General features: G+C 42.6%; 1 protein-coding gene across 1 annotated transcript in view; it reads left to right on the top strand.

Moving 5' to 3' along the window:
* Positions 1-27161, top strand: part of GLG1 (golgi glycoprotein 1) — an 80391-nt gene that overhangs the window by 10067 nt on the left and 43163 nt on the right. Inside the window, exon 2 of the mRNA XM_086757892.1 lies at positions 26881-26913. Coding sequence (XP_086614018.1) covers positions 26881-26913 — 33 coding nt within the window. The remainder of the gene's footprint in view (positions 1-26880; positions 26914-27161) is intronic.

The following is a 27161-nucleotide window of genomic DNA, read 5'->3' as shown; positions in this document are numbered from 1 at the left end:
TTTGTTCTAGCTCAGTTAGTCGGCAGTGTGGCTTGAGCTTGTCCGTATCAAACGCCTTTCACGTGCTCTGAGGCTACGTTGGCTTCCTTTCTAGGAGCAGCTCACAGGTAAGGCCTACACAAAGGGGAAAAGCATACAACAAGCCACAACCTACAGGGTTTTTTGTTTTCCTCCCCTCCTCCAGGCATTTGTGATCTCTTCCAGCCTCCTACTGTAGAAAACTGTAGTCTAAACTTGTTCTGCTAGGGAAAGTGCTGATTGAATTTTTGCCACTGTTTCACAGTTGGGACTCTGACTTCTCAAGGGATACTTGAGTAGCAGGCTTGTGCCAAGCACCTGGGCATGTAGCCATCCTTAACAGTCAAGGTGGACACTCTCCTCACTGTTTTATTGTTGTGGTGGGGTTTTTAATTTTTTTTTTTTTTAACATGCCATTTTTCATATTCCTTATTATTCAAATGTCAAACCAAAGCTGTGCTAGCTACATCATCTTAATTAAGTCTTTCCAGGTCAAGGTACAGGAACTATTATTCTAGCTTGCTCTTGTGTGGAAAGTACTTACTTTCCTAGAAATAGTCTGTAATATTCCATCATACTGATAAAATCGTAGAATTGGCCTGATGACAGTGAATACAGTAGCTGGAAATAATAATTTCATAGAGAAACAAATGAGAGGTTTCTAATTACAGTCTCTTCTTGGATTTCATGGCATATTGCTGGGATTTTGACCATGGAAGTAGTATCTTGAAGTTCTGATGGTTTAGTTTGGATGCGCTAACAGTAGAAAGATGCTGCCTTTCCCTGGAAGACATAAATAATCAGGTGAATCTTCCAGAATAACAGTGACTTGGAAAGGACAGAAATCCTTTCTATCCGGGTGTTCCAGGCAGCGGTAGTTGGCCATAGCCACCTTAGTAAAGCAAATCTTGTGTCCTGTTCTGAGGACTGCCACAGCTCTGGTGCAAGGGGGAGAGGAACTTCTTCCATATCAGTTGCCGTTCCTGTAGAGTTACCCCTATGGACACACTCTTAATTTGCAGCCTTGTCTGTTTTTCTGTCTTGTTGGGTTGCTTACATTTGTTTTTTTTCCAGATCTGGCTGCCCAAGCTGAAAAAGGGACTGTAAATCTGACAGCTATCTGAGGTTGATGACGTTTTGGGCTGGAGCTGGATGAGAACCTGTGTTACGGTCCTGCGTCATTTAGGGAGCTGCTGGTTAAAATAGCTCTGCTTTCGTTTCCTCAGCTACAATACTTGGCAGCAGTAGAATAGTATACAGGCTGAAAGCGTGGGCAAAACGGCGAGTCTGTCGCGGTGCCGTGAACAGAGATGAGGGCTTTTTTTGCTTTTCAGCATTATATGTTCCGTAACAGTTGAGCTTTGCCTGTGTAATCTTAGGAAGTAGCATCTCTTAATAGTGAGCAAATTGCATACTTTTTAAAAAATGAGACTCTCAGCTGAATGAGACTTGGCTAAGTTTGTTGTTCACTACAAAAAAGAAATACAAACACGTTTAATGTTTACTGTCAAGACTTGTATCACAAGGTAACAGTGCACTCAGCGCAGATCTGAGTTACTGGGTGTTTCACATCCTTTCTTACTGTCTGTTGCTGGTTCTAATCCATGGAAAGTGCTTTGTGAAAAATATGGAAGTTTCTTTTGCTTGTGGCATCTCAGACTATTAAAAACATAGTGTGGGATTGAAATGTTGCTTCATCCTTCTTCTGGAGCAAATCTCTAGCTTGGTTTAGTCCAAAAGGAATTGTAGGACTACGAGAACAGCAGTGTGCTATTTCTGTACCAAAATGCCTGAGGCTTTTGTCAAAGAGAAGTGTGGTCTGGAGTAGGATATTACTGCCCTAAAGAGCTTATTTGTTTTTAAATTTGATATTCACATGCCTGGTAAGTACTCAGGATTTGATTGCCCTAGGCTTTCATCCTTCACAAAAACTGGAACTCCTTTTAATGCGACAGACCCTGTGAGCAGCTGTGGAGGAGGGAAGGGGTGCAGACAGCTTGTCCTCAAATTCTCTAGACGATGTGTCTTGCTAAGTTTGTCATACATGTTTATGAAGTAGCAGAGGCCCCATCTCTGGAAACGTTCAAGGCCAGGCTGGATGAGGCTCTGAGCAACCTGACCTAGTCAGGGATGTCCCTGCTCCTTGCAGGGGGGTTGGACTAGATGACCTTTGAAGGTCCCTTCCAACCCTAACCATTCTATGATTCTATGTAATCTGCAACAAACTGTGGATCTGCTTGAGTGTGTAAGAGCCTGAAATATTTGTGTGATGAATGCGGCTCGAAGCTTTGGGAATATTGCAGTGCTCTGTCCTACCCTTGGCTGTAAGACTGTGGACGCAGTTGGGTGTTTTATCAATGAAACTTGCTGCTCACTGTTGGGAAGAAAGTGCTTGTTGAGGAAAACAACAGATAAAAGTTATCAAAATAACCCTTGCTCGCTGGAGAGCTGCTGGTGGAATGGAGGGCGAGGCCTGTCGGTCACACTTGCATTTGAAAAATGTAATACGAAGCAGTTTAGGATAAAGGGAGCAGAGCGACTGCACTTCCAGCCCCTCAGGCTCGCTTGGTTGCTTGGGGAGGGTGTGTGGGATCTAAACATAAAATTAAGCTTAATAGCTTTGAATCTTGGCATGTGTCAGGCCTTTCTAAGCTTAACTAACTTGAGTGCAGAACTAAAATGATGCTGATCTCAAGTGGATGTGTCATAACTGACTACTTGTTACCTGTGCGATCAGAGCCTTTTTTATAAGAGATCTGAATTTTTACATAATATCCTAGTGAACCGAAGCTGAAATTTTCTCTCTGAAGTGTTAACAAATTGTGAGTAGTCTGTTGTTGGTTTTGTTTTGTTTTTTTTTTTTTTTTTTTTTAAAGAGACTCCCCAGTTGACTTCATTTAGACTGTTTGACCATTTACTTAATGTTGACGTACATGTGTCCCGAGTAGTGATTTTAGGGAGTGTTTCAAACAGTTTATGCTGTAAATTTGGGCCATGCTACAGCAGATGAGAGGCAGTGGCTCTGCCTGTGGAATGACGTGATGGGGCATGTTGGCCCACCTGACCGAGCAGCGAGGTCTACAGCAGGTGGGGAATATCTGCTAGTGGTATGCTGGCAGATAGAGCTGAATCGCTGCGTGAGGATTTGGTGTTACCCCTTTCCCAGGAGCAGAAAAAACATTACCCTGGATTTCTTTATTAACAGTCTCTTTTTCTTTTGTTTATGGAATAAGCTGGTCTGTCTGGTCACTCTTCAGAAATGTTCCAACATAACTGTTTCTGGATGAGGTGGTCAGCTCTTCTCCCGGGAGTGATTTCTCTGGATAAACTGGTGCGTGTTCAGCATAGCTTTCAAGTACAAGATGCAACTCTTGTGCCCTAAGATCTCAGTGCACTTACTTGCTTCTTTTGTTTCCAAGCTGTCTGGTTACGGAGCTTTTCTCTGTTTTAATGCTTGGTTTTGAAGAAAGGATTGTCTGGAGGATGTATTTGGCTAGTTTGGGAGAGGAGTAGATAGATAGCCTGTGTTTCAAGTGATAGAAAACTTATTTGTCCTCTTTAACACTGCACACTGTGGCGTTCAATAATGACGGTAATAGTATGGGCTAATTATATGTACATTTTAGACTTTTCCTTTCTGAACTGAGCCTTTTGTTTGTCGTGTGTCAGGGGAAGATGATTAAAAGGTTCTAATGAACCTTTCCTGGAGGTTTTTTGTGCTTTTACAAATGCCTGGTTTGTAAGGTCAGCATTCCCTGGAGGCTTGCACGCCTCAGCCAACCCTTGATATCTAGCTCTTGTCCCACTTTTTATGCTATGCATTAAAACCTCAGCAGAGTACTTCAAGAGAGAACATTCTCTGAAAAGCCATGTCTCACTTTATTCTGTCATGCTTTGTGATATACTCCTAGGAGAAGTCTTTTTGAGAGAAGCTGAAGTGCGATGGCTTGCTGGCTAGATAAGGCTGCTTCAGGTGCTCAGCGCTCTGGTTAAGAGTCTCAGAGCTGATGGGATAGAGAAAGACGCTCTGAAAGAGCGTGTTAGTGTGAGCATCCTACGTGAGGAGATACAACTGAGGCAGGATCTTATGATTATGCACTGCATATTATTAACATAAATCATGGTGATGGGTAATAGTTGGAGGTCTAGGCAGTTGATGAAGTGAGCATTGATTTCGCTTAGAGAAGGTAATTAAATCTGGAAATAATAAGTTTCTAACAGTTGTCAGCTTTGCTGCTAAAGACTGCTGCTCCTGTGGCCAGGGTGACTGAACAAAACATGGAGTGGTTCTTGTACAGGGAAAAACGGAGCTGGTTTCAGCGCGTTTGGTTGTGGATGGCAGCGCTTAGGGTAGCTTTTTGTGTTTCAGTGGTCGCTGTCTAGATAACGCTCATTCTTGGAGAGACTTGGACAACTTCAGCTCATCTGGGTACTTGGTGGCAGAAGTTACAAGCCAAGACCCTTTGGAGGATCTTGGTACTGAGGTCAGGAGAAGATGATCTTTTGGTTCCATCTAAGAGACAGAGGGCAAAGACTTGGTGAAGCCTTGATGGGAAAAGATGTCCATATTATGGGAAACTGGGCTTAAGGGGGTTAAAATTTTGCACCTGTGGCACATAGCTGTGTAAATGAATTCAGATTAGGTATCTAGAGAGGCTAATGGGAAGCATGTTTTAATGAACCCTGGCTAATTACTCTATTAAGTTCTTGATCAATACCCAGGAGACCTCAAACTACTTGCAGATTGTTTTTTAATATATGTATTATTTTAAATGCTCTCTATATATGTATATATTTTAAATCTTCTGCATATAATCAGAACAACTGAAGGCACTTGGTTTGCAGAATTCTGGTTCACTAGGGCTTTACATATTTGGAGGCCATCTGTAAATTAAAGCTGAAGACTAAAGCGCTTGCAAAAGTATTAATAGTGAATTTTTTCCCGTGAATTAACACGGGAAGTGCAGATGAATAAATGGGCTTGAGAGAGCAGATAGTAGGAGAGAACATGAGATTTTGGAGTCATTTTTGCTATAAGTGTATTGAAATGTGTGAGACGATTAGCTGGGTTGCTTTAATGTGGTCTGTGTTTTGCTTTAGGGTTGGAACCCATTTCACGTGCTTGGTGTAGACCAGACAAGGCAGATGTATGTGGTTTTCTGAAAGAGGAAAGAGTTCTTGTAAATACCTGCTGGCACATACGTGTTCTTAACGTGACCTACATAAGTACCACCTCTTACGTTATCTCAGAAACTTGGTTTTCTCCAGAATATTGTGTATGAATTACAGTGGACTCAACATTAATATTAAATAAAAATATCAGGCAGGGAGCCTTACCCTTAAGGGGTAAAGCGCTGTGTTTAAATTGGTTCATAATAAGGAAGTTGGAATATGTTTAGTCCTTTCTCATTGGGCTAATTACCTAAACTGTGTTGCGTGTTCTTGGTTAATACATCACTGTTTGTATGCAGATGGATAATGAATGCACAACTGAGATTGGGAAAGGTAACCCTTCAGCAAACAGCCTGCAACACCATCTCCTAGAGTTCTGTTTCATGAATTCTGTGCGGTATTCAGCGAGAAATGCCAAGTCTGTCAGACAGATGGCTTTTATTCTGGTGTATATTCAACCCGTTGCAGCTTCTGCTCTGCGTTGGTAGCAGCGCTGATTGTATCAATGGAAAAGTATCTGTGCAGCCTGCTTTGACTTGCACAGCAAGGGAATGACTACGCGCACGGAGGCTTTAGGCAGCCCGGCAGATGCATTAATGCTGTACCACTTGAAGGCTTGCCCTCTTCCTCTGCTTTGGTAGCAAAGGGGTATGAGAAGCAGCATGTGCCTTGTAAAAGGAAAGTTGGGAGCCTAGTGGTCTCGTTAAGGGAATCCCAAGCAGAGCATTCTCTGTATGAATTAGCATAACATGATGCTAATTTAAAAACATCCGCAAACCCCAAGTTGTAGGTCTTGCTGGTGATTATAAACCCTCACTGACTCCCACTGAAATGATTTAGTGGTTAATGAACAGGTCCTTTGCCCAGGAGCATTTCAGAGTTGAAACTGGCAGGCAGTTCGAGGAGCCAGTTCCAGAGGTACGAGCAGTCTACTTAAAAGCTCTTTTATAAGACCCCCAAAATTTCTTAACTTGGTAGAAGCCTTGAGAGGGATGTTGTCACTTGCAGCCAGAAAAAACAGAGCCTAGCTGAGTCTTGAACTTTGTAAGAGAGAAGTCTCTGGGGCAGGCCATTAGCAAACAGGGTTAAGAGATAAGATGGAAATCATGGGACTTGCTGAGGCAGAATCCAGCTCTTCCCCCCTTACAGAAAACTGAACACGCCTTTTTCATAAATTTGAGATCCTCCATCCTGGGCTGCCTGAAAGCAGTAGTTGTATAATGTTGTGTTAGCATACTGTTTCCTTGGAGTTTTCAGAAAGATCACAAGATTGAAAAATAGCCAAACTTTGCTCTCCGTGTTCCTTAAGTGGGGAAGTTGGAATTTTATGCTTTAGTGTAGTGGTAGCCTGTGCTTTCCGTGTTCTCCTGTCTTTTGTTTAATGTTGTTGCTTTTGTGCCTAACTCTTGTCTGCTTTGTTTCATTGTTGATGTAGCTCCTGTTTAAAAAAGGAAGAAAATCCCTGTTATGTTATCAAGAGATTGTTCAAGCATGGCTAGAGATAAAATTAACTGGCAAGTCAGTGCTGTGTGCTCTGAGGAGTGGCTTCAGATGATAGCTCACATTCCCGGACTAAAAATGACTTTAGGCAGTCATATAAAAAGGCAGGGGTGGGCAAAGGATGTCAACTGGAGTGAAACTTTTCATCCAGTGGTGGACGTAAAAGGACAAGATCTAACCTTAACAGCGGATCTAACCTTAACAGCGGAAGATGGCTTTTTTTATATATGCAGAAGTCTAGCAAATAATTATTTGACATTTATCGCTCTTCATTGCTTTCTGTGCTCATGGGAGGCACAGCCGATCTGGCTCGGGGCCTTTACAGAGCCTTTATGGAGCAGTTTCAATGAGAGATTGTAATCACAGTGATTCTTTCCTGCAATCTTGTAGTTAGGCTCCGGCAAGAAGGTGGAAATCAAATAAGGAAAGGGTTTCTAACTGCTAGTGCTTACTGTTGTGGTTTTTTTTTTTTTTTAGTAACCTTTTCACCTAGGTTCTTCTGACTGTGCTAAAGGAAAAGAAGCTGCTGTACAGGTGTGGATCGTATCAAAGACTTCAAATATACTGGCAGATCTTTCAAGAATAGGCAAACATGTTCTGTACTTCTACTGCAGTGAATTCCTAGTGCAGATCCCATGTGCTGGCTGAAGGATTTTCTCCCTGTGTACTTTGGTGTCTGCTTGGATTTCCAACGGCACAGCTGTGCTGGTGAAAAATCATGTGTCTGATGTCATCTAGGGATCATGTAGAAAAGGCCACAACCATTCAGACTTCATAGGGGCAGAAGCCATGAGTTAACACAGCAATAGTACTGGGTTTTCATCCTTTACTGCTTAATTTTTTGTAGTTCCCTGGCTAATAACATAATTGAATTTTAAGTTTTCTTCAGTCTCTTGGGTACTTGAAACAAATGCAGCTTTTTAATGGCAATTAAAGCTACTGGCAATTGTATTCATTGGTGTAAGTATTATTAAAGAGGCAACACAGCTGGTGGTCCACAGCTTGGTATATTGATGGCTGTGTTCAGAAATCTGCTTAATTCTGTGTTAAAATTGGATGTCTGGATGTGTTGCTGTAAGGAGACTCTTTTGCAGGCTGTCTGCAAGTAGTTCAAAAGCTGTTGCTTCTTAAAAATCAAAGAGAACCTTGCAGCCGGCTGAGCTGATAAAAAAATCCTTTTCTTGATCTCATGGCAGCTTTACCTTCTCCTGCAAGGATATCCTGGACCATGTCTTTGGAGCTTTAGTTCATTCAGCTAGAATGTGTTTACATGAAATGCTTGCTTTGCTGTTGCTGGTTTACGAGGAGCCTTCTGTGCCACAGCTTGTTGCTGTGTGCTTAGTTCTGCTGATTGAGTTACCTGCAGGACAGAGCTGTGAACTGAATTACTGATTGAGCTGGAGGTTGCGGGGTGGACCCAAACCTTTCATCAACCATTAACTTGAACAGCACAGCTCCTCAAACAGTTGCGTTTGTGATGGTGTTCAGAGTGCCAGCGTTAAGAAAGAGCTGGAGATTGATAGGGGATGTGTAAAGAGTGGAGCAGGGTGGATCCTTAAGCCTAGTGTGAACTGCCATGCTTCAGCTTGTTTGGTCTCCAGAGTGGCAGGCAAGATCTAGCGAGTCCCATAGGCAAAATGGTGAACGTAGTCAAGGAGCTGGGTGAGACTTCTTATAGGTGTCTCTCACTTAAAAGAGCCCCTATTACGAACATGAGAGATGTACATGAAGCTCAACATCTAGAAGTCTTAAATCAAGTCCACTGCCTATGACTTTGCAATAACAACTGAAAACTGAAAATACAATGTAGTGTTAAACTGAGGTGTAGCCTTGTGATAGTGCTGCTCTTTGTTTTCAAACCGTGCGGTTATTGTCTAATAACTTCAAGTGATCAATCTTGGAGATTCTGGAGAAAATGAACTCTTGAAAGTTGAGGTGCCCGTGAGTCTCGTGTATGAGAAACAGCAGCAATAACTCAGTTTTATTAGACTTTGCAACATCAGACCCCTAAAACTGAGCTGAAGAGGCATTTGATTTAAGCGTAGTACTAGAAGTATTAGTATATAAAAGAGGGTTCAAAGAGAGAGGATGCTACAGAGTGAGTTTCCTGGTAGTTAAAATGTCTGTAACACCACCTTTCCTCGCCACCTCCTCTCTTAATCCTGCCATTACCAGTGAATGTGACCACTGAGCAGAACTGGATGAACATGCAAACTTGAGCTGTGCAGATTTAACCAGTTGCTAAGCTTTCTCTCTGGCATAGCTACCTATGCTTTTCCTTCAGACTTAATTCTGTTTCATTTTGTACTGTGGCAAGAGGAGGCTTTCTGGTTGGACTGACTTGCTGTTATTTTCTCTAGCGTTGCTCAGACTTGCCGATTTGTTTTGCAGGTCTCAAAAGATGTCTGATCTTAAACCAGTTTTGGTGATCTGAGGTATAGAAATGGATGCGCTCAGTCAACAAAAGGAGCACCTTGGTTTACAGTGAACCTTTGGGTGGCTCAAGGACAGATGGAAATGTGCTTGAGAGGGATATTATAGACTTTATGGAAATGCTCCATTGTCCTTTCTAGTCAGTACAGAAAGTTCGTCTGGTGCAGTTTTCTGGTGACCTGTTTCTAATTAACATGCAAATTAACTGCTTGGTGCTGGAGATCAGGATTGCAAATACAAAGTGCTAATATATGTTAGACTGGAAAATCCCCGGCATCTGTTAAAGCTCCAGCGCTGTCTACCTTGCCTTTGCTGCTGCCTGCAGAGTGGTTCCTCTGGAGGAAGAGAGCTACTGCAACCTGCTGTCAAATGGCTCCTTTATTTCACTGTAAAGAGAATGGTTTTTAATTTTGTGATGTTGATGCTTGCTGCCCCTCCGAGTCAGCCTGATTCACCAAAACTGGCTGTCGGGAAAATGAGCAAGATGGGCTACTTCAAATATTCCCTGGAGGAACTGGTGTTTTGTGAAGTAATGTATTTCTTTGTACTAGTGTTACAAATGTCAGCTAGATGAAGAAATTAGCATATTTATTAATGCTTGTCATCATTTAAAGTTTAGTTTTTCATTAAATGCTGCTGTCCAATTTATATTTAGAAAGCGGTTTTGATTACCAGGTAGAGATGATTAATTTAGTAAAGGTCTGGTCAAAAAGTGAGGTTGTACCTTTGTCCTTGAGGCATCTGCTTATTTTGATATCACGAAACATCTTATCTCTCCTCTTCAGCATTTTTGTGCCAACATTCACTATCACCAATGATTGTAACAGCTGATTTAGTAACACATTTTGGTGCAAGCTGTATAAGCTACAATAAAACACTGCTTGATTTTCAAATTGCAGCTTGTTTCTAGTGCTGGCAATTAAGAGAATGATCTTTTGTGCAAACTGAGCAAATTTGAAATGGACAAAATGAAGCAAATAAGAGCTCAAAAGCCCTTTTCTTCTCCAGAAGCAACTAAGACTTAAATTTTGTAAGAGAATTATGTTGAAACATTGAACTGTCAACAAAATTGAGTCTGTTTTAAAGTGGAGGGAAAATGGCTTTTGGTTGTGTAAGTTGATTCAAAGAGTTAATAACCAAATGGTTTGGTTGCAGATGGAGTCAACTCTCTGCTTGGCTTCCCAGAGCATGTTGTCCCCCCATCCACTGTGAGTTGACTCCAGCGAAGACGCTGGGAGCGTGTGTGGTCAGTCCTAAACTGCTCTGTCCTAAATGGCACTAAACTGCACCAGCAAAGGGGGCTGGAATTGAATTGGCTGGATATTTTATCCTAACTAGGTTAGGCAGTGTAGTAAGAAAATCAGTTTTGTAAAAAAATTGTAGCTCAAATTAGCATGAAGGCTGTTAATGAGCCTAATTAAAAGGAAGGACTTCTGAAAAACCGGCATGAATGACTTTTAAATTCAGAGATGTTCTTGCATAGACTGTACTTCATTTTTTTTTAAAAGAGACTGTAAATCTGCCTTACAAGAATTACAGCATTTCAGCAAACTGCCTAGCACTGCCTTACATTATGGTTCTGCTGTGTAAAGCCTATATACCGCACATCTTTCCTGGCTCTCCTGTCTTTGCAGAGTAAAGCCTCAGTCTGCTGATCCTGCTTCCACCGGAACTTTAAATAGAAGATGAGGAAGAAGGATCAAGTCTTCAATTCAAATAATTGATGGATTAACTCTGGTTTGCTTATCTCGAAGGGCAGTAAGAACTGGCTTCTAGCGCTGAGCCCCACCTGTGTTAGTAAGATCTCGCTTGTTCTGACACGGTTTCCTGCCGCACAGCAGAGTCATTGAAGGAGGCAGTCTTCCAGAAATGTGTGGGAAACTACCTGGGTGTTTCAGAGGCTGTCTTACTGCAGAAAGTCAGCAAACTTTGTGCCAAGTCTGTACAGTTACCTGCTCTGGTTTTGAAGCAATGCGTAGGGAAATTTGCTGTTCCAGATGTTTGGGACTCCCATGCAGAATCTCCCCCTCCAGTTCTGAAGTCGAGCTGGGCACTTGTGATAACTTGCTGAGCTGAAAATAGCAGAGTTAGTGGTTGTCCCCTTCGACTGGACGAATCGTGTTGCACCCACCTCCCCCTTCCCTGAAAGCAAACCACAATTAGTCTCTGTTTGCAGAAGCCATTTGTATTTATATAGCTGCAGAGCTCTCATCCGCCTACTACTGCAGATGCTGCGTTCAGGAGGTTATCCTCAGTTGGCTCTTCTTTAGGAACGGAGAGACTGGAGTCAGTTAAGGACAGTTCACTGGAAAGCAAGGGAGAAGAATGTGTGCTTTAATAATGTGTTTTCTTCCCAGTTTTGCATTGCAAGAATGAGTGGAACAACTCAATTTTCTGAAGGCCATTGTCTTCTCATGCAGTAACAATTGGTGACTTGACGAAGGACCATCATCGCTGAAACCGGGGTAGCATCACTTATACTCTGAGAAGCAACGTTGCAAGTTCAAATGTGCAGAAGCCTTATGTGTCTTAAATTCCTTGCAAATGTGTGAATCTGTGGGAAACTACAGAGCTGGTGCTTGTGGTAACAAGCCTGGGAGCTTAGTCAGAGCAAAACAGCCTTTCTCACAGCGGTCTGAGAAGAGCTTGGTGTAGGGGCTCCTTTGAGGTTGTTGCATGTCTCTAACAGCTTGGTGGTTGCCTGCTAAATGCTAAGTTTGCAAGTCTTGGGCTCTAAAATGTAATCACAAATATAACTGATAAGGAACAAATTAGCTTTTTTGCCTGTGCTTTTTTTTTTTTTTAAAGAAACTACATCTGGCACAGGAAGGTGTGTGCAGTATGGGTAAGACTTCAGAGTAAGTCCTGAGATTTCCTAGTATTAATCTGTAATGCACTCTCATTTCTCATCCAATTTACCTGAAGAATTGGCAGCCGCTGTGGCACAGTGGGAAATCTTCTTGTTTATAAGAGCCAGCCAGTCTGTTCTGTCAGCCTGCAAGTTCCTCACAGGTATGTGCCCTTTGGTCTTTTGTAGTAAGAGCTGCTCCCAGGACTTTAACATTTGGTCCTGTAGAGAGAGAAAATGGGGATTTTTTTTTTTGCTGGTTTATGGTCTACTTTCAGGTTTAACTGGGCCTGGAAACTGATTTTGAGGGAGTGGGTCCATGATAACTCAGATTGACCCAAGTTAATCTTGCGTTTATCCTGTGTCATCTGACCCTGGAGGCTGTTGTGAGCAGCTTCAGCTCAGTGGAAAGCAGAAAACTCCTTACAGAAGTTCTTAAGGAAAAGCAAGGAGGATGGTTTGGGGTCTGTTGTTGTTGGTTTTTGGTTTGGTTTTTTTTTTTTCTTTTAAATCCCCCCCCTACCATAGTCAATTGGTTAAAGCCACCAATTCTTCATCTGCTTCCTGAGTTCTGATTGATTTCACTTAAGTACGCTTAAGAAGTACCAAAACACTTTAGCTTTGTAGTACAGATGCAATACAAAGCTCTGTATCACTGAGAAGGGTTAGATGGACACTTAATTGTGTTGCTCCTCTGTGCATCGTGGTAGTGATCCTTCTGTTGCTCCCTGCTAAAATGCCAGTGGCAGGGAAATGTCAGTGTTTCAGCAGCTTGAGAGGTGTGGAGACAATAAGCTTGTCTGAGTGGGGAATCTTTGCAACACAGTTACACCACTGTAGTTGTGTGTAATACTTCATGAGTGTTTTATTTTGAAATTAATTGTTTTAGCTCATCCTTTATCCAAGACAAACGCTAAACAAGGAGAAGTTTTCTTGTGCAGAAACAGGTTAAAATTAAACTTATTCCACAGTATCTTCTCTTCTTGACCTCGGTGTTAAGGCTAGTTTGGAAATTTGCTAGCTTCTCCATTATAAAAATATCCTCGTTAATCTGATTGCCTCAGGTGATCTGGTAGGCACTGTGTTATAGCTAGAAATGTAAACCTGAATTTACTAAATTCAATTTTGTAGGCTTCAGGAAGCCTGAAAATGTTGCTTTTGAAATGCCTGGCCTGTGATTAAATGAAAATTGTCTGAACATGGCAGTTCTTGATTTGCTCTAAGGCTTTTCTGTCCTTGCTTCCTGTTTTGGAGGGCAGTGAGGACAGAGGTAATATTTTGCTATGACCTGTAGATTGTCTGGGCAAAGAGCAGTGAGCCACTCGTGTTGGTGCCAAGCCTGGCACTCACCGTGAGCTACACATTTTCAAAATGCAGCGGATAGCAGTGCGCACAAAGGAAAAAGATAATCTTGTCCTCACTGTGTAAAGTCATGTCTCTTTCTTATTGTACCATCTGAGCTCAAATGTAGTTTATAGAGGACTGTGTACAATAACTTTCTGTTTATTGGGAGGTTGGAGGCCCCTAAGTATTGCATCTGAATGCTGACCGAGCTTTTGCTCTTGAGTTCTTTTTCCATCTGCTCTCATTTTCTAGATGTCTCAAATGCTTGTTGTGTCACATTTGGGCTCTTACCCAAATGATGCCAAAGGAGCTTTGAATGCTCATTTTCAGTATATATTTTGCTAAGGTTTAATTTTAACTTAAAAAAAGTCCTATGTGCTTCATAGTGGAGGTAGTATTGGTTGCTACTGTGCCAGATACTCTTTCTTTGTGCACGCTTACCAGGGATGCTCCTACCTCTCAGGGAGTTACTTGGAAATATCCGACTTATTTCTGGAGATCTGTTTGATGCATCTAATACCTCTGATATTCTGGGTTTTATCTTTCATTGAAAATTGTCATGGGACAATTGTTTCTCCAGCCTCCTCTCTACTCTGTATTGTATAGTAATCCTAAAATGTACAGATAAATTACTTTGTAACCTGCACCTGCTGGGCAATCTTTTATGTTTCCTTTTCCTTTGGTATGGAGACTGACGAGTTTTTTCACCCAGCAGAGTCAATTCTCACCCTCAGCAGAACTCTTCAAGGCCAGTCAAAGGCATCGTGGGAGACCAAAATAGGTGGCTTTGGTTGCAGTGTTGACCTGTGCTTAAAACATTCAGATCTCACCTTGTTGTTGCTGAAGTTGCACTACCCAAACTTTTTTTTTTCTTATCAGTCAGATAGAAATCTGCATGCAAGGGATTGAAACGCTCGCACTGGGTGGAAAACTGCTTACCTGAGGGTACTGCTGTCAGCTTTTCCCTTGCGCATCCCCAGAAATATGCCACTGCCTTACTGTAGACATGCAAACCGCATGGTGTTCCCATACTGCTTGGCTAAGAACATGTCAGACTCTTAAAGTCCTATTCTCAAGTGTTACCTACTGGGGAAAATGTTTATTCTGCTTGGAGGTGGGGACAAAATAATCTCCACACGTTGCCAGGTATCTGCAGTGAGGACTGTCTGTCACATCAGCATACTGGAAGAAATAATTGAAGCTAGGTATTATCTGTTGGGCATTTCTGTGTCTGTAGGGACTACAGATTTATAACTTCGTGTCTAATTTCTTCAGCCAGAACTGGGTTTCAGATGGTAGGAAAACCTTTTTTTAATGTGTAGCTTCAAATATTTTAATAGTGCATAACTATATACAGACCACCACCATTAGCCAGAGACTAGAATAACGTATTTTCTGTCAAGTGGCAGTCGTTGCCTACTGTATTCTTAAACTCTGAAGTTCTCTTTTAGATGTAATAAAAAAATTCAAGTTACAGCAAGAAGATGATGAGTGCTGCTCGTGTACTTGCCTGCAGCCCTTCCAGCCTGCCCAGCCTGGTGCAGGTGGCTGGCTTTTAGGTCTGTATTCCTAAGCCTTCTAATTGATTTTGCTGTTTGTCAGAAATAATCAGGAGGAGGAATAACCAGCCATTTCTAGAGCAGTTGAACTGTTGATTAAATTCCCCTATTTTGACAGGTGAAAATTGTTCAGCAGTGATACCGGTGGTGGTGCTGTGCGGAGCGGTGTGCCGTGTGTTGGTACGGAGCTGTCTGCGGCATAGCATGGCAGTGCCTAGCTTATTGCTTTTCTCCCCCCTTCCTCCCTCCCCCGTTATTTTCACTCTGTCGTTATTAGCAGAGAAGCTGTAGGTGTGCTCAGTGTTTTTAATTGAGGCTTGTCTTTATTCATAGCTTTTTAAGTAGGAGTTATGGAAACAGTAATTGGAAGGGTTTGTGGGTAGGTGTCTGGCTCTCCTGCATACCAGCAAGACATCTTTCTACTAATGTTGCTTTCCAGAAAGCTCTTCAACTCGCTTTTAAAATACAGCATCAAACACTTTTTTTTTTTTTTTTAAAGTTGCTCATCTGTGCAAAACTAGTCAGCTATAATTTCTTCCTTTGGCTTAAGGGAAACTGTTACTGATCTAGCTGCTTACAGTGGTATCATTTTAAATCCTCCAAATTACTGTTACGGTCAGAATTTTAAAGCAAAATGCTTGGCTTAACGGCTCTATATAGCTATTGAGCTGAGCAGTTCAAGCTGAAAACCCCAGTGCTTTTTGGAGAAGAGCTCTCAGAAATACAAAATGCATTAAAAGCCAAGCTGCTGTGGCACAGGAGACCAGTACCTATAAGCACGCTGCAGCTCAGTGCCCCAGGCTTCTCCTAGGAACAAGGTTAATTGAAACCCATATCTAACCTCGTGAGGAAGTGCAGAGCTTAAGTAAGATGTATGCACAGTTTTCTTTGTTTTAGTCCTTTAATCGGTGTGGTGAACTGAAGAAAGGTACTTGGTTTGGCTCTGTAACAGGGCTTTTGTTTACATGTTCTGAAGGCAAGCAGAATTTTTATTTGGTAGTTTGTTACTAATCCCATGGAAACTTTGCCTTAGCAGTGACTGTAAAGACTTATTCATGTTGATTTTTCTGTTGAACAGAATCCAAGTGATTTTATCCAGGGTTAAAATAAACACTAGAATTTGTTTTTCTTCCAGTTATATAAAGAAAACATTATGATTCATCTAGGTGAAAAGTTCTGCTGCTGTGTACAATACCAAGCTGGTCCTGTGCTTTTGAAGAAACTATGCCCGAGCAAAGGAGGAAAAAATGCATTTAAATTAGTTTGTGTTTTATATCTAGTATTTTAAAATGACCTGTGGCTTGCAACTGGCTTTCCCTTGTGTTCTGTACACAGATTCCTAAATAGCCCAAGCGCCGTGTGCTATGAATCAGGCCTGCCTGTGGGTTGGTGACTCATTTCCTTATTGGTGCATGTGTGTATAGTAAATGTTTCTGGATAACTCTTTTCATACAAAATGCAGCTCCCCTGTGGGAAATGAACAGACAGCAGTCACTTTCGTTTGGTGGACACAAAAACTTGGTCCTGAAGGAAAGCTCAAATGGCTTTTCTTGCTGAAGACCGCATGGTTAGCTGGTAGCAAAGGGTAAGCCTTGGAAACTGCTGTGTGATGCTGCTTTAGGGTTTTTTGATATATCTTTTTATCTGACGTCTCTGTCAAGCTTAAAAACAGGCTGCCATTTATACCAGCACAACTTCCTAGGTAAATGCTCAAAGCATTTATTTCATCAAGTATATAACGCTTTTCAATAAGACTTCTTTTGAATGGCGTGCTCTACCTTTTGGCCAAGCAGGAGTGAAGTGCTGCTGTATTTTTCACATCAGTAAAGGCATTAGCACTGTAGGTTTGCTGGAAATCTGTTCCATACGCTCATGCTTGTAAAATCTAGGTGTGTGTTGCTGAAGTACAGCAGAGATGAGGCAGTAAAGTAAAATGAACTGCGTTAGGCGTGCTGCATTGCATGAGTCTCCAAGAAGAAAAATGGTATTTCAGACTGTGAGGCTGCTGCTGAGGTCTGCGACTGAGCGCTGCACCTAGCAGCTTCAGCGTGAGTCACCGTGCCCGGCTGCCTTTACTTGCTCAGACATTTATAACTTGGTTTAATGTTGTGATGTATAATCTGTCTGAATGCAGAATGCCTAACGATGTTGTGAATCAGCTGATTTCATCTTGTCTTTCTGGTCTTTTCCTTTTTCTTGTCGTGGCTCGTACGAAAGGAGAACCAGACGCTGGGGAAATCAATTTACCACAACAATTTCTGTGGCTCCCAGGCAGATTGATTTGAATAAGCAAGAAGCTTAGATTTGAATAATTTCAGTCTTGCTTGAACACTCTAGTAATTTTTCTAGAGCTTTCTAGTCTGGTGATATTATTTTGCAGCTAATTTTAGCTTTCATTGCTAAGCTTGATGTGTTTCCTGACTACATTGATATGATCTGTAATTATTTAAATGCTTGCATCTTAATGTTTCTATCTTTTTTTAATACTGTTTAAAAATGGCAAGACATTACTGAATTACTTTTCCTTGCATCAAGCTGCTTTGGAATAGAAATGGAAGCTTAATTAAAATGCAGTAGATGAGTATTGTTAAAAGTAGAACAGAAGTACTCAAATACTGGATCAGAACAGTTGTTTTACATGGAAAAATCGTTAATACATCGGCCTAGCTTTCCTGGTCAGGATGACCTTTGAGACCTGGGAATAAGCGATGATTTTTTTTTTTTCTTTCTAATGATTAGAAAAAACTTTTTTTTTTCCAATTCCTATTCAGTGCCTCAGCTTCAAGGTATTGAAGTGAATGCACTTGCTGACAACCCATTTTATCTGCATGTGCAGAAAAGGCTTGTTTATCAGAAGTCAATGAGTTCCCGGAGGAGGAAAGAAAAGGTTTGCTGTGGCAGGGTGCTGGCAGGTTCCTCAGCTGTGTATCAATGGCTTCAAGAGCAGAAGCACCCACCATGGATCCCCTGTCGCACAGGAGTCCAGTGAAGTGGTTTCACCAGCATCCTTGTGAAATTTTAATTTGGTGCGTCTTGCCCAGTTGCTGATGGTACCATCCATCAGATGGACTCTGAGGTTGTTTAGGTTCTCCAGTGTGTGAGGAGAGAGGGCTTGACTTCTCCTGACTGCTTGTGCTCTTGAATTTCTTCAGTTTCTTGGTCAGAGAGGCTGGTGATGAGTACCTCTACATGACTAAGGCTTTGGTTGCCTTATCCTGACTGCTGTTTTTTGGCTGGCCCAGATTACATTTAACCATAATTCATGTTTCTGAGGAGAACTGCAAGCCAGATAATTAGACCTGTTTAACTGTGAGTGTAACAGGATGGATGCCGTACTTGGCCACCTTGAAGAAAGGTTAGAAACTTACTGCTAAGTGCCTTCAAATTATTTTTTATAAAGGACATGAAATTGGTGGTAGACTGCTGTTAGCAGTTATTTGGGAAGCACAGCTCAATACCGCTTCTGAAGTGCAGGGCAGCATAGGGAGCAGGGGTTATTTTGGACGTACATTTTAGAGGCAGCCCTTCTCTTGTGGGAGGAACTCAAAATGGAAGCAGGGCACTGTGCTGTTTCTAGGACTCCCTAAAAATAGCCTACAGCCTTTTTCTGCAGACTTCACGGGGTGATGGTGAGAATTGAGTAAAGCAGATCTTGCAGGGGAAACTCCTCCAGGGCTGGAGAAGTCCTCTGGACTGCCGAGGTGGCGTCCCGATTCTCTCTCATGGGGTGATGCTGCTTCCAAGCCTCTGCTGCGGGCTGTGCTGCAGACCTTAACATGCGTTAACGCTTTGTGCTTATTTGCACATATTTCCGCTGTGTACAAAGGCAGTGCTGTTCCTGAAGTGAATTTGTAATCACACCTCTCTGACTTATGCCCCTCCAGTGTAACAGGGTGTGCTATTTTGAATAATCAGGATGTTTTCAATGGAGAATTTTATTTGGGAGAGTTGGAGAACGAATACCTTAGCAAGTCCAGCTTTTTTTCTGACATAGGCTGATCTCTTAAGGTATTTTAAAATGCAGACTTCTGGCCCTTGTAAGTGGTGTCAGGTCAAGAGCCTGTGTGCAGCGTGGCTCTTCTCAGCTCCTGTGTTACATTTGATGTAACGAGCTTACATGGAAACACATCCTAACTGTTTTTAAGTTCTGTCACCCTAGCATTGGGGAGCCTCAGGTCACCATCGGGTTTTCCTGGCGGCCCTGCGGTACCTACAGCTTTTTCAGTGAGCTTGTGGGGGTTGTGATGAGGAAAGAGGGTGGGTGCAGCTGAGGAGAGGGTGGTGGCTGGGCATGGCTGTTGAGCATTTGTGGTATTGAGGGTTTTTTTCTCCTGTTTTGGCTGATACTGTGATAAAATTGATGCATACAGGGGGTGATAAAGTCGATGATTGTGGTTAACTCTGAAGTGTGAGAAGAACTGAAATGGTTTATTTTAACAGCAGGGAGTTGCCTGGCTCAGGGCTCTTGTTCTTCACCTGCCTCTTACTGCGGAGAAGAAGCGAGTGATGTGTTGGGGCCCCACGGATCTTCTGAAGAAAATTCCAGTGTTTTATTTCAAATCCAGCTGTTAGAAGTGGCTGATTGCTGCCTGTGCTAAGGTTGCTCCTGTGTTTCAGGGTGACTTCCCTATCTCACTTAGTCTCTCAGGTATGCAGCTGGACTGACAGCCAAGGTCCAGGAGATTTTGTGCTTTCAGGAAACTTCTTGCAGGGTAATAGCACAAAAAGCTGGCATGCAGAGTCCCTCATACATCCCGTTTCCCCTTTGGCATTGTGAGATACTGAATATAGCGTGGGCATTCAGGAGAACATAAGCCATGTGGAAAGCTAAAGTCCTTGTCTTGTAAGCGAGGGACTAGTGCTGGGTAGTGTGCAAGGGCATTTGCAGGCTTCTAACTTTATGTAATGTCCAGCACTTTTTGGAAATACTGGTATTAGATGTAATTGTGCATCCATTACTCTGATCTGAAACACTGACAGCTGTGACAGAGGTAACTGCAGGATTATTCTGTTTCTAGCCTTAAAAAGTTGTGGCAGCTGGAGAGGGGAAGAGTAGGGCTCTCACCACTGTCCTGAAAGAAGGAAGGAAGTCTTCAGAATAAAATTGTTTTTCGTGTGGTTTGTGGTTAAGGCTGCAGTGATGACTTTGAGGTATTTTGATTTTTTTTCTTTCTTTTTTTTTTTTTTTTTTTTTTTTTTTTGCCTCTGAGTGGAATAGCTGGCAGGAGTTAAAAATAGCTGAGTCTGCTTCCCACCTGTTTGGATGCTCATCTTATTTTTGTTCGGAGGTGGAATGTATGAATGTAAATCACCAGGATTAAAGCAGCGCTGCTTGTGCCCCTGAATGGTGGGCAGGAGATGCGTATTGCTCCTTCCTGAGGTTAGGTGCCGTGATTGATGTGACACATGTGCCTTCTGGAAAGACCAGGAGGAAAATGCTCCTGGGGAGGGATCTTTGGGAGCGCTGTATGGCTTTCGGTGTGGAAAATTGGAGTCATGAGCCCACATGTTGAATAACAAAGACAGATATGAATATTGGCTGGTTGAATGTTTAGAGCATTGTTCTCTGTTTATGCTGAATGAAGCAAGAGCCCTTGGTGGGGGAGCCTGGCAATGATGAGCGATACTGTCCAGCCCATGAGTGATGGTAGCGTAATGAAGCTGCCTGCAAGTGGAGAATGTCGGAGCTGGATTGCTTTGCTTTGCGACGTAACACTTCATTAAGTCGTGGGGGGGGGATATGGATGAGTAAGCAGCATTTGCTCTGAAACCTGCAGTTGAGTGCTGCACTTCTCATGTGCCTTGGGACACAGCTTTTAGCATGAACTTTTTTCTTGGCTTCTGTACAAAGCTAATTTAGAAACGATTTCTCTAGTTTCAGGCTATATGCATCCAAAACATTATTCTCTGAGGAGCAGAGTACGTTTCGGACAACATGCTCTTCTTGGGAGACAGGGACTTTAGCACACCATGTACAGCAACCTTTTATTTTGTGGAAAAAAAAAATTACAGTGATAGTGGTGAAACACTGGCCCAGGTTCCCTGGAGAGGTGGTTCTGTTCTAGGGTGTATCTGGTTGGGGTTAAGGCAGAGAGTCATCCAGGAAGGTAGTTTCGGAGGTAGGTTGTCTCAGTGTAGCTTAAATAGATATACAGGCTGGCTGGTGCTGCAAGGTGGAGATGCCACTGTGCTTTCCCAGTAGTGAGGCTGGTACTGGTGGGACTCCTCCGTAAGCCTGTTCTCACTAGCCTGGCAGAAAACTCTAAAACAGCGAACAGCTCTCCTGCAGATTTGCAGAGTTGTGGACTCTGCTGTGAGCGGAGCCAGCTGCAGGAGTGAGGAGAACTGCCACCCGCCACCTCGATCGGTGGGGTATCAGGTTGGGTAAGCGGTCTGCTGTGCTTTCACCTGGCTCTTTGTAACAGCTCTCGTTCTCCTTTCCTCCTTTCTCGTGGCGCTACCAGCATCCTTGCATGCCTTTTGATCTCTTAAGTTTTTTGCCAGCGTTGCGAGAGAGCTTTCTAGGAGCAAATCCTGAAACCTCCTGGCTGGATCTGCAGCTCTGTGTCGGTGCTATGCTTAGTAGCAGAGCTCTGTTGTGGAGGAGTGTTATGTTGTATCTGGTAGCGGTGCTGCCAAACTTCTGTGGCAAACACGTAATTTTGAAGTCTATCTTCCTCCACAATGCATGGGGACTGGCTGGAAAACCTACAAGAGGAGGAAGAAAGGAGACTAAGGGAAGAACAAACGAACATCTGGGACGAGTTTGCTTTGATCGTGCTGAGCGTTAGAACATGCTCTGATGCATGAGTCAGCGTTGAAGTAAGAAAGGTCCCTGCTAAGAGGGCTTCAGAGCTTGAGAGTCCCCCATGCAAGGGAGATGGAAGCAGCAGGGACATACTCAAAGTTCTGTATATGTTCTGGAGGCAGTTGTTAGATGTTTACATACAACTTGTATTGTTAAGTTTGCATAAACTAGGAGTGCCTAACCAATGTGGAAAATTTATTTGATCAAATTACTTGCAGCGTGGCAGACTTTGGCTCTCTGTAAGTGGAGAAAAATTATTTATGTGAAATAAGCAAAGTATATGGAAGCTGGGAGCTTGATGACTCTGGTGCATGATACATGCACAGTACTGTGCTTCAAACTGGCTTTTTTCAAAGCAGCAATGACAAGTGTAGAGGTTTTTTGCTGGCGCGACAACACGAGGTTTGTTTTTAGTACTAGCAGTTCTCTGGCATTAGAGAAGATTTCAAGCTCAGCTTAACAAGTTTAACTTTTATTGCTCACTAAACGTGTAATTAAATTACGGAGTCTTCTCATCTGTTTGAACTTAAATTATCACTGGTTTTAACTATTTTTTTTTTAATCACACATGACTCTTTCAGCATTGCAGGATGTGTGAAAATGGTTTGCTGTAGCCATATGCTTGTTGGCACAGAGCTCCGGGATGTTTCAGTAGGTTTGAAGCATGGGTGGTTGTGTGATGTGTGATTTCTTTTACAAAAGCTGTGTTGATTCCTGCCTGGACTACTGTATCTGCTCTTGTTTCCACAGACTGTCCTGCAGAGTTATTTCTAGTGGTGGCCTTGGGAAGGGATCAGGTTTGCAGGAGGGTGGCTCCCCCAGTCTCTCCTTGATCCCTGCTCTGCTTCTAGCCTGTGCTGTTTTCTGGTGCCGTAAGTCTAGCCAGCTCAGTATCCACGGACTGAATTGCCTTATTGTGAGTTTCCTGTCCTGGCTGGGTGTTTTCAGTACGGATTGCTCTTATCTGTGGGAACGACACAGCTAAATAGTAATTTTTCCTTTATCAGTCTGATAGCTTCCTCATTAAAAGCTCCTGGGTCAGCAGGCAGGCTCTACCACGATGATAAATATGTTTAGGTCAGAGTGGAAAACTTCAGCTCTGTGGCTAGGACCCATGAGCTGCCTGTGCTGCATATCCATACGCTCTATATACTGTAGTGTATCGTATGTGTGACGGCGCAGTGAACTGGGGAACACCCGGGGTCGGACCAGACTTCTGCCAACCCTTTCTTTCACGGGAAGGTAGCAGTTTTAATGAACATCCTTTCCTAATTGACTTGTTTGATCTTTTCGCAATCTGTTCCTGAATTTAGGGAGAGAATGTCTACTGTGTTCATCCCATTCACAAGCAAATTGCCCTTTTAGTTTGCTGCTTTGCTATATGCTGGTTCTTGGTGGCTTTTGCATGAGCAAGGCCAAAGTCCTGTTGTCGTCAGTGCCTGAAGATTCTCCATAGTCAGTATTTGAGATATGCCTGGTCCTTACTTCTCAGCCGGTGTGCTGCTACTCATGCCTTAAAAGAATAATGTAAATGTCTGCTGTCAGCCCTGTTCTGCTCTAAGGAGGGATTAAAGTCTGGAATAAGGGCACCTGTGCGGTTGACTTCAGACTCTTCTATTTGCAGGACATCTGCAAGGGAGCAAAGGGAAGGAAGGTCAAACAGCTGCTGGAGATTCAAATAATCCCTGCAAAGTGTTCTCCCAAGACCTTAAGTTTTGTACACAGTAGTTGATTAGGATCCTTACCTTGCTTTTCAAAATCCAATGGTGTGAGTTATTTTTGTAGGATGTGATAAAATAAGACCAAATCAAGTCTGTTTTGTATACACAGCTGAAAGGGGCTCTGACTCAAGCTGTGGAGGTGACAGTAATTCCACCCCAGGCAGTGCACTCTTCGCTAGATGGTGATACCTGACACTGGTTCATGATATAACTACAGCTAGGTAAGTATTGCTGGGAACCAGTGAGAGAATGATCTGTTTCTGAAGCTAGAACACCAACACCTTGTGCCCCGTTGAGCCTGGGTAGGGGTGGCAGGTTGCTAATTTGCTGTTTAGTTTTGACCTCTGCTGAAGCAGAGAGATTTAGGGAGAGATTGCTGTTGCAGCTTTTTTCAGCGAGTTGAGATCTGATGGATGAGAAAAGTCACTTTTTAAACACAACTGTATTGATGACCTCATAGTCTGGTGATATCACTTCATACAAACCATTGAATTTCTCTGTAGAGCTCACAGTGCGAATGCAGTATGATTTGTCTGTTGTATGTGGTTGAATGGAAGGAAATGCTTTTTCTGTTCAGGTTTTCTTATAGCTGGTACTTGTTCTAAACCCTGCTTTTCCTGGGAGGTAGGAAGTGATTTTCATACTCTGGAATGTAAGTGTTAGTGCGTGAGGGAGTTTGGAGAGCTTTTTAGAGAACTGCAGAGGGAGGCAATATATTCCCACTGAAGCTGCTGAACAGCAAAAACTTCTGTGAGCCCAGAGGCACATGTACTTTCTGTAAAGTCTGTTTTTAATCCTTCAATTAGGAGATGTAAGAGGAGTCCTTCTCCCTCGCTAATCAGTGGAACGTCCTCCTTGCCATCAGGACTAGCACATGGTGCGGTCTGGGCTGCTCACTTCTTTCCCCCTGCCCTGAGGGTCTCTGAGCATCCGGGGTTGGGATTCCTCAAGCTCACCGCATGGGAATGACACAATGCAGCTTTTCTTGCTCCTTAACTTCTCTTAGTGGTAATTTGAAACTTACCTTTTTTTTCATGATCCTTACTACACAAGCACATTGTTCTGGAACTGCTTGTTTGGAAGGTTTCTGGAGTGGGTGGAGCGGAGGGAGGGCCACAGGCTGCCTCCTTGCAAAGACAAAACTGATACGGGTTGCACTGAGGAGATTTTTCTTCTCCTTCCTCACACTCAGCCTTTCAGTTTATCAGACACAAGATAAAAAATACTGTTTTTTCCTTTTGCTTCACTTAAATTTGGAGAAGCGGGTCAGCATTGCTGCTGAACCCGCCTCTCCTACGCTTGCAACGAGAGGAGGGAAGAAGGATCACGGCTTCTAGCTAGGAAGAAGATGACCTAGCTAGGTCATCTTGTTCCACATGTAAGGGATTATTGGCCAGATCTTTCATGTTTAAGTACTGAACTGTGAATGTATGCAGTACTAAAGCTTAGTTAAGGTCCCATTTAACTTGTGTTACTCTTAGAAGAATAAGGCTTGATTTCTCAGAGCTATGGTTGCTGCAGAACACAGGGAGGACTGGTATTTCAGTGTGCAGTATTTTCATATCGTGTATTTCAAGTAAAGCTTGTTTAAGCTTCCCAAGTCAGTGAGAACCAGTCTGTTATCTTCTTGGACTCATCTTTCCAGAAAAACTGAGCTTTAATCTTTGATGAATCTGAAACGAAGGTTACTAGGTTGGAGGATGCAAAAATAACTGAAACAACCAAGAAGGGTTTTGGGAGAGTGCTCTCTGGCCCTTACGAATTCTTCTGGTTGCAGATGTGTTGGCAAGTCCTGTCCTTTGGAGGGGAATTACAGTGCTAGCCTGTGTATTTTTGTGAAGAAACTATCCCTGACTGAAAGACTGAGACAGCAATTTCAGTGGAGGGCATTCTGACTCTCAGCATTTGAAATTAACTTCCATCTGTTGCTGATTGATTAGGATGGGTGCAGAAAATTAAGGAAAAAACACCTTCTAAGTCTTGATAGTGTTGATCTTAAAGGCTGCTTTAAAATAGTGTCCTTTGGATGTCATCTTAGTTTTTAGTTGTGAAAATCAGTTCTGCAGTCTGAGGATAATGACCAGGCATCTGCTAGCCTTTTAAAAAAAAAAGTTTATATCCTCATTTTCAAATTTATTATTACTTTGGGAGATACGTTTTTAGATGGTAACGGTCTGACCAAATGGCAATTAATTACTGTGATCCTTCAGGTGCTGTTTTGTTTGTGTTCTAAGTGGAGAGGTAATTTCTGCCACTTCCTGATACACAAAATAAAAGTGCTTTAGTTAATAATGGCTGTAATTAAGGACTTGGAAATGTTTCCCACGCTCTCTTTTTCCCATAAACTTACATTTCTGCTCTCCGAAGCAGCAGTGGTGCAAGTGTTGGCATAACACATCGTGCAGCCACAAATGCTTGCACTGAAAAACTCTTTGGGATGTTGGCTGCCTGCTTCCGAAACTGATGAAATGCTGGTTCTTGTAAATCAAATATCTGAGATCTGACACGTTAGTGTCTATGGCATGTTTAAGCTTTGAGTGATTTGAGTGTCTGTGGCTCTTAGGGCATGTCTGGCACCTTAAATGAAGCAGAGACTTTGTGAGTCAGGGTTGATTTTTCTGCGGGTATGATGGGCAGGTGATTTTGTCCTGCTTTTGTGCCGTTTTGCTATGGAGATGAGATATGGATTTGTATGATTAACTTGTTTCAAGGAGTTCTCCATTGTGAGACCTCCTCGGGCTGGAAAGAGGGAAGGATGGTTTGCAGCCGGAATTCTTTCCAAAGAACCCTGCGGAGCGTGGGTGTTTTGAACATGCTAACTGGTCTGGTGGAGGCTGTGCCTTAGGACGTGTCAGTTGGATTGGCATGAGGACATGGCAGTACATTAGTTGCTATAAAATAAAGAATATAGTGAACATTTTGAAACAGTGTATGAATATTGGATGTTACTAGTTTCTCATGGTTGAAGGTGTAAATCTCAGGGCTGCTTTGAACTGGCCTCTTTATGTACAGCTGAAAGAGAAGGCGTTGCTTCTCAAATGGGGAATACGAACACTTCAATCTGGGGGAACGGAAGCGGGTCCTAGCTTTCTCCTTCAGTTCTATTCGTGAAACTTTAAAACTCTACTGCCACATCTTTGTTTTCCCACAGGTGCTTTTTTTGCCTCCTTAGTTCAGACAGTTGGACCAAACACAAGCGTATTCATTACATTTTTGCAGCGTCTACATAAATGCTGCTGCTCATGTGCAATTTATGTTCGGTAGAGTTAAGACAGCATTGTGTCTAAAGTACCTGTTATTTTGGTCTGTTTGGTACTTAGATATTGTCACTCTTTTTATGCAGCTTTTAAAATTCCCTATTGCTTATGTCAGATTTTTTCTTACAACGAAATGAGCTGACAGTATGTTAGTTTTTATGTTTGTGTTAAATGCATCACGTCAGTAGTGAACTGATGCTACTTTTTTTTCTCCTTTCAGCCAGATAATGAAATCTCTTCAGACTGCAATCACGTAAGTATTGCTTTGTTTTATTCAGTCTCTAGCTAATGCGTTTGCACTTTGTTTTCCTTATCAACCTCAGGTATTTTGCATACTTTGATAAATTTGCAGAAGGCATTAATCGGGACGCATTTGCGTTTCTGTACTGACCTGTGGAGGAGGAATACAAGATGACTTCTTTAAGCCAGTATAGCCACTGTGGTCTTACTGGAGACTTCAGAGTAAATGTATTTAAGAGCTCTGTGAGCTGTAGTTCTGTA

The sequence above is a fragment of the Chlamydotis macqueenii genome, chromosome 13 (genome assembly GCF_036417535.1).
Source record: "Chlamydotis macqueenii isolate bChlMac1 chromosome 13, bChlMac1.mat, whole genome shotgun sequence".
NCBI classification, from domain to species: domain Eukaryota; kingdom Metazoa; phylum Chordata; class Aves; order Otidiformes; family Otididae; genus Chlamydotis; species Chlamydotis macqueenii.
The sequence above is the reverse complement of the archived record's forward strand: the minus strand, read 5'-3'. Positions and strand labels throughout refer to the sequence as shown.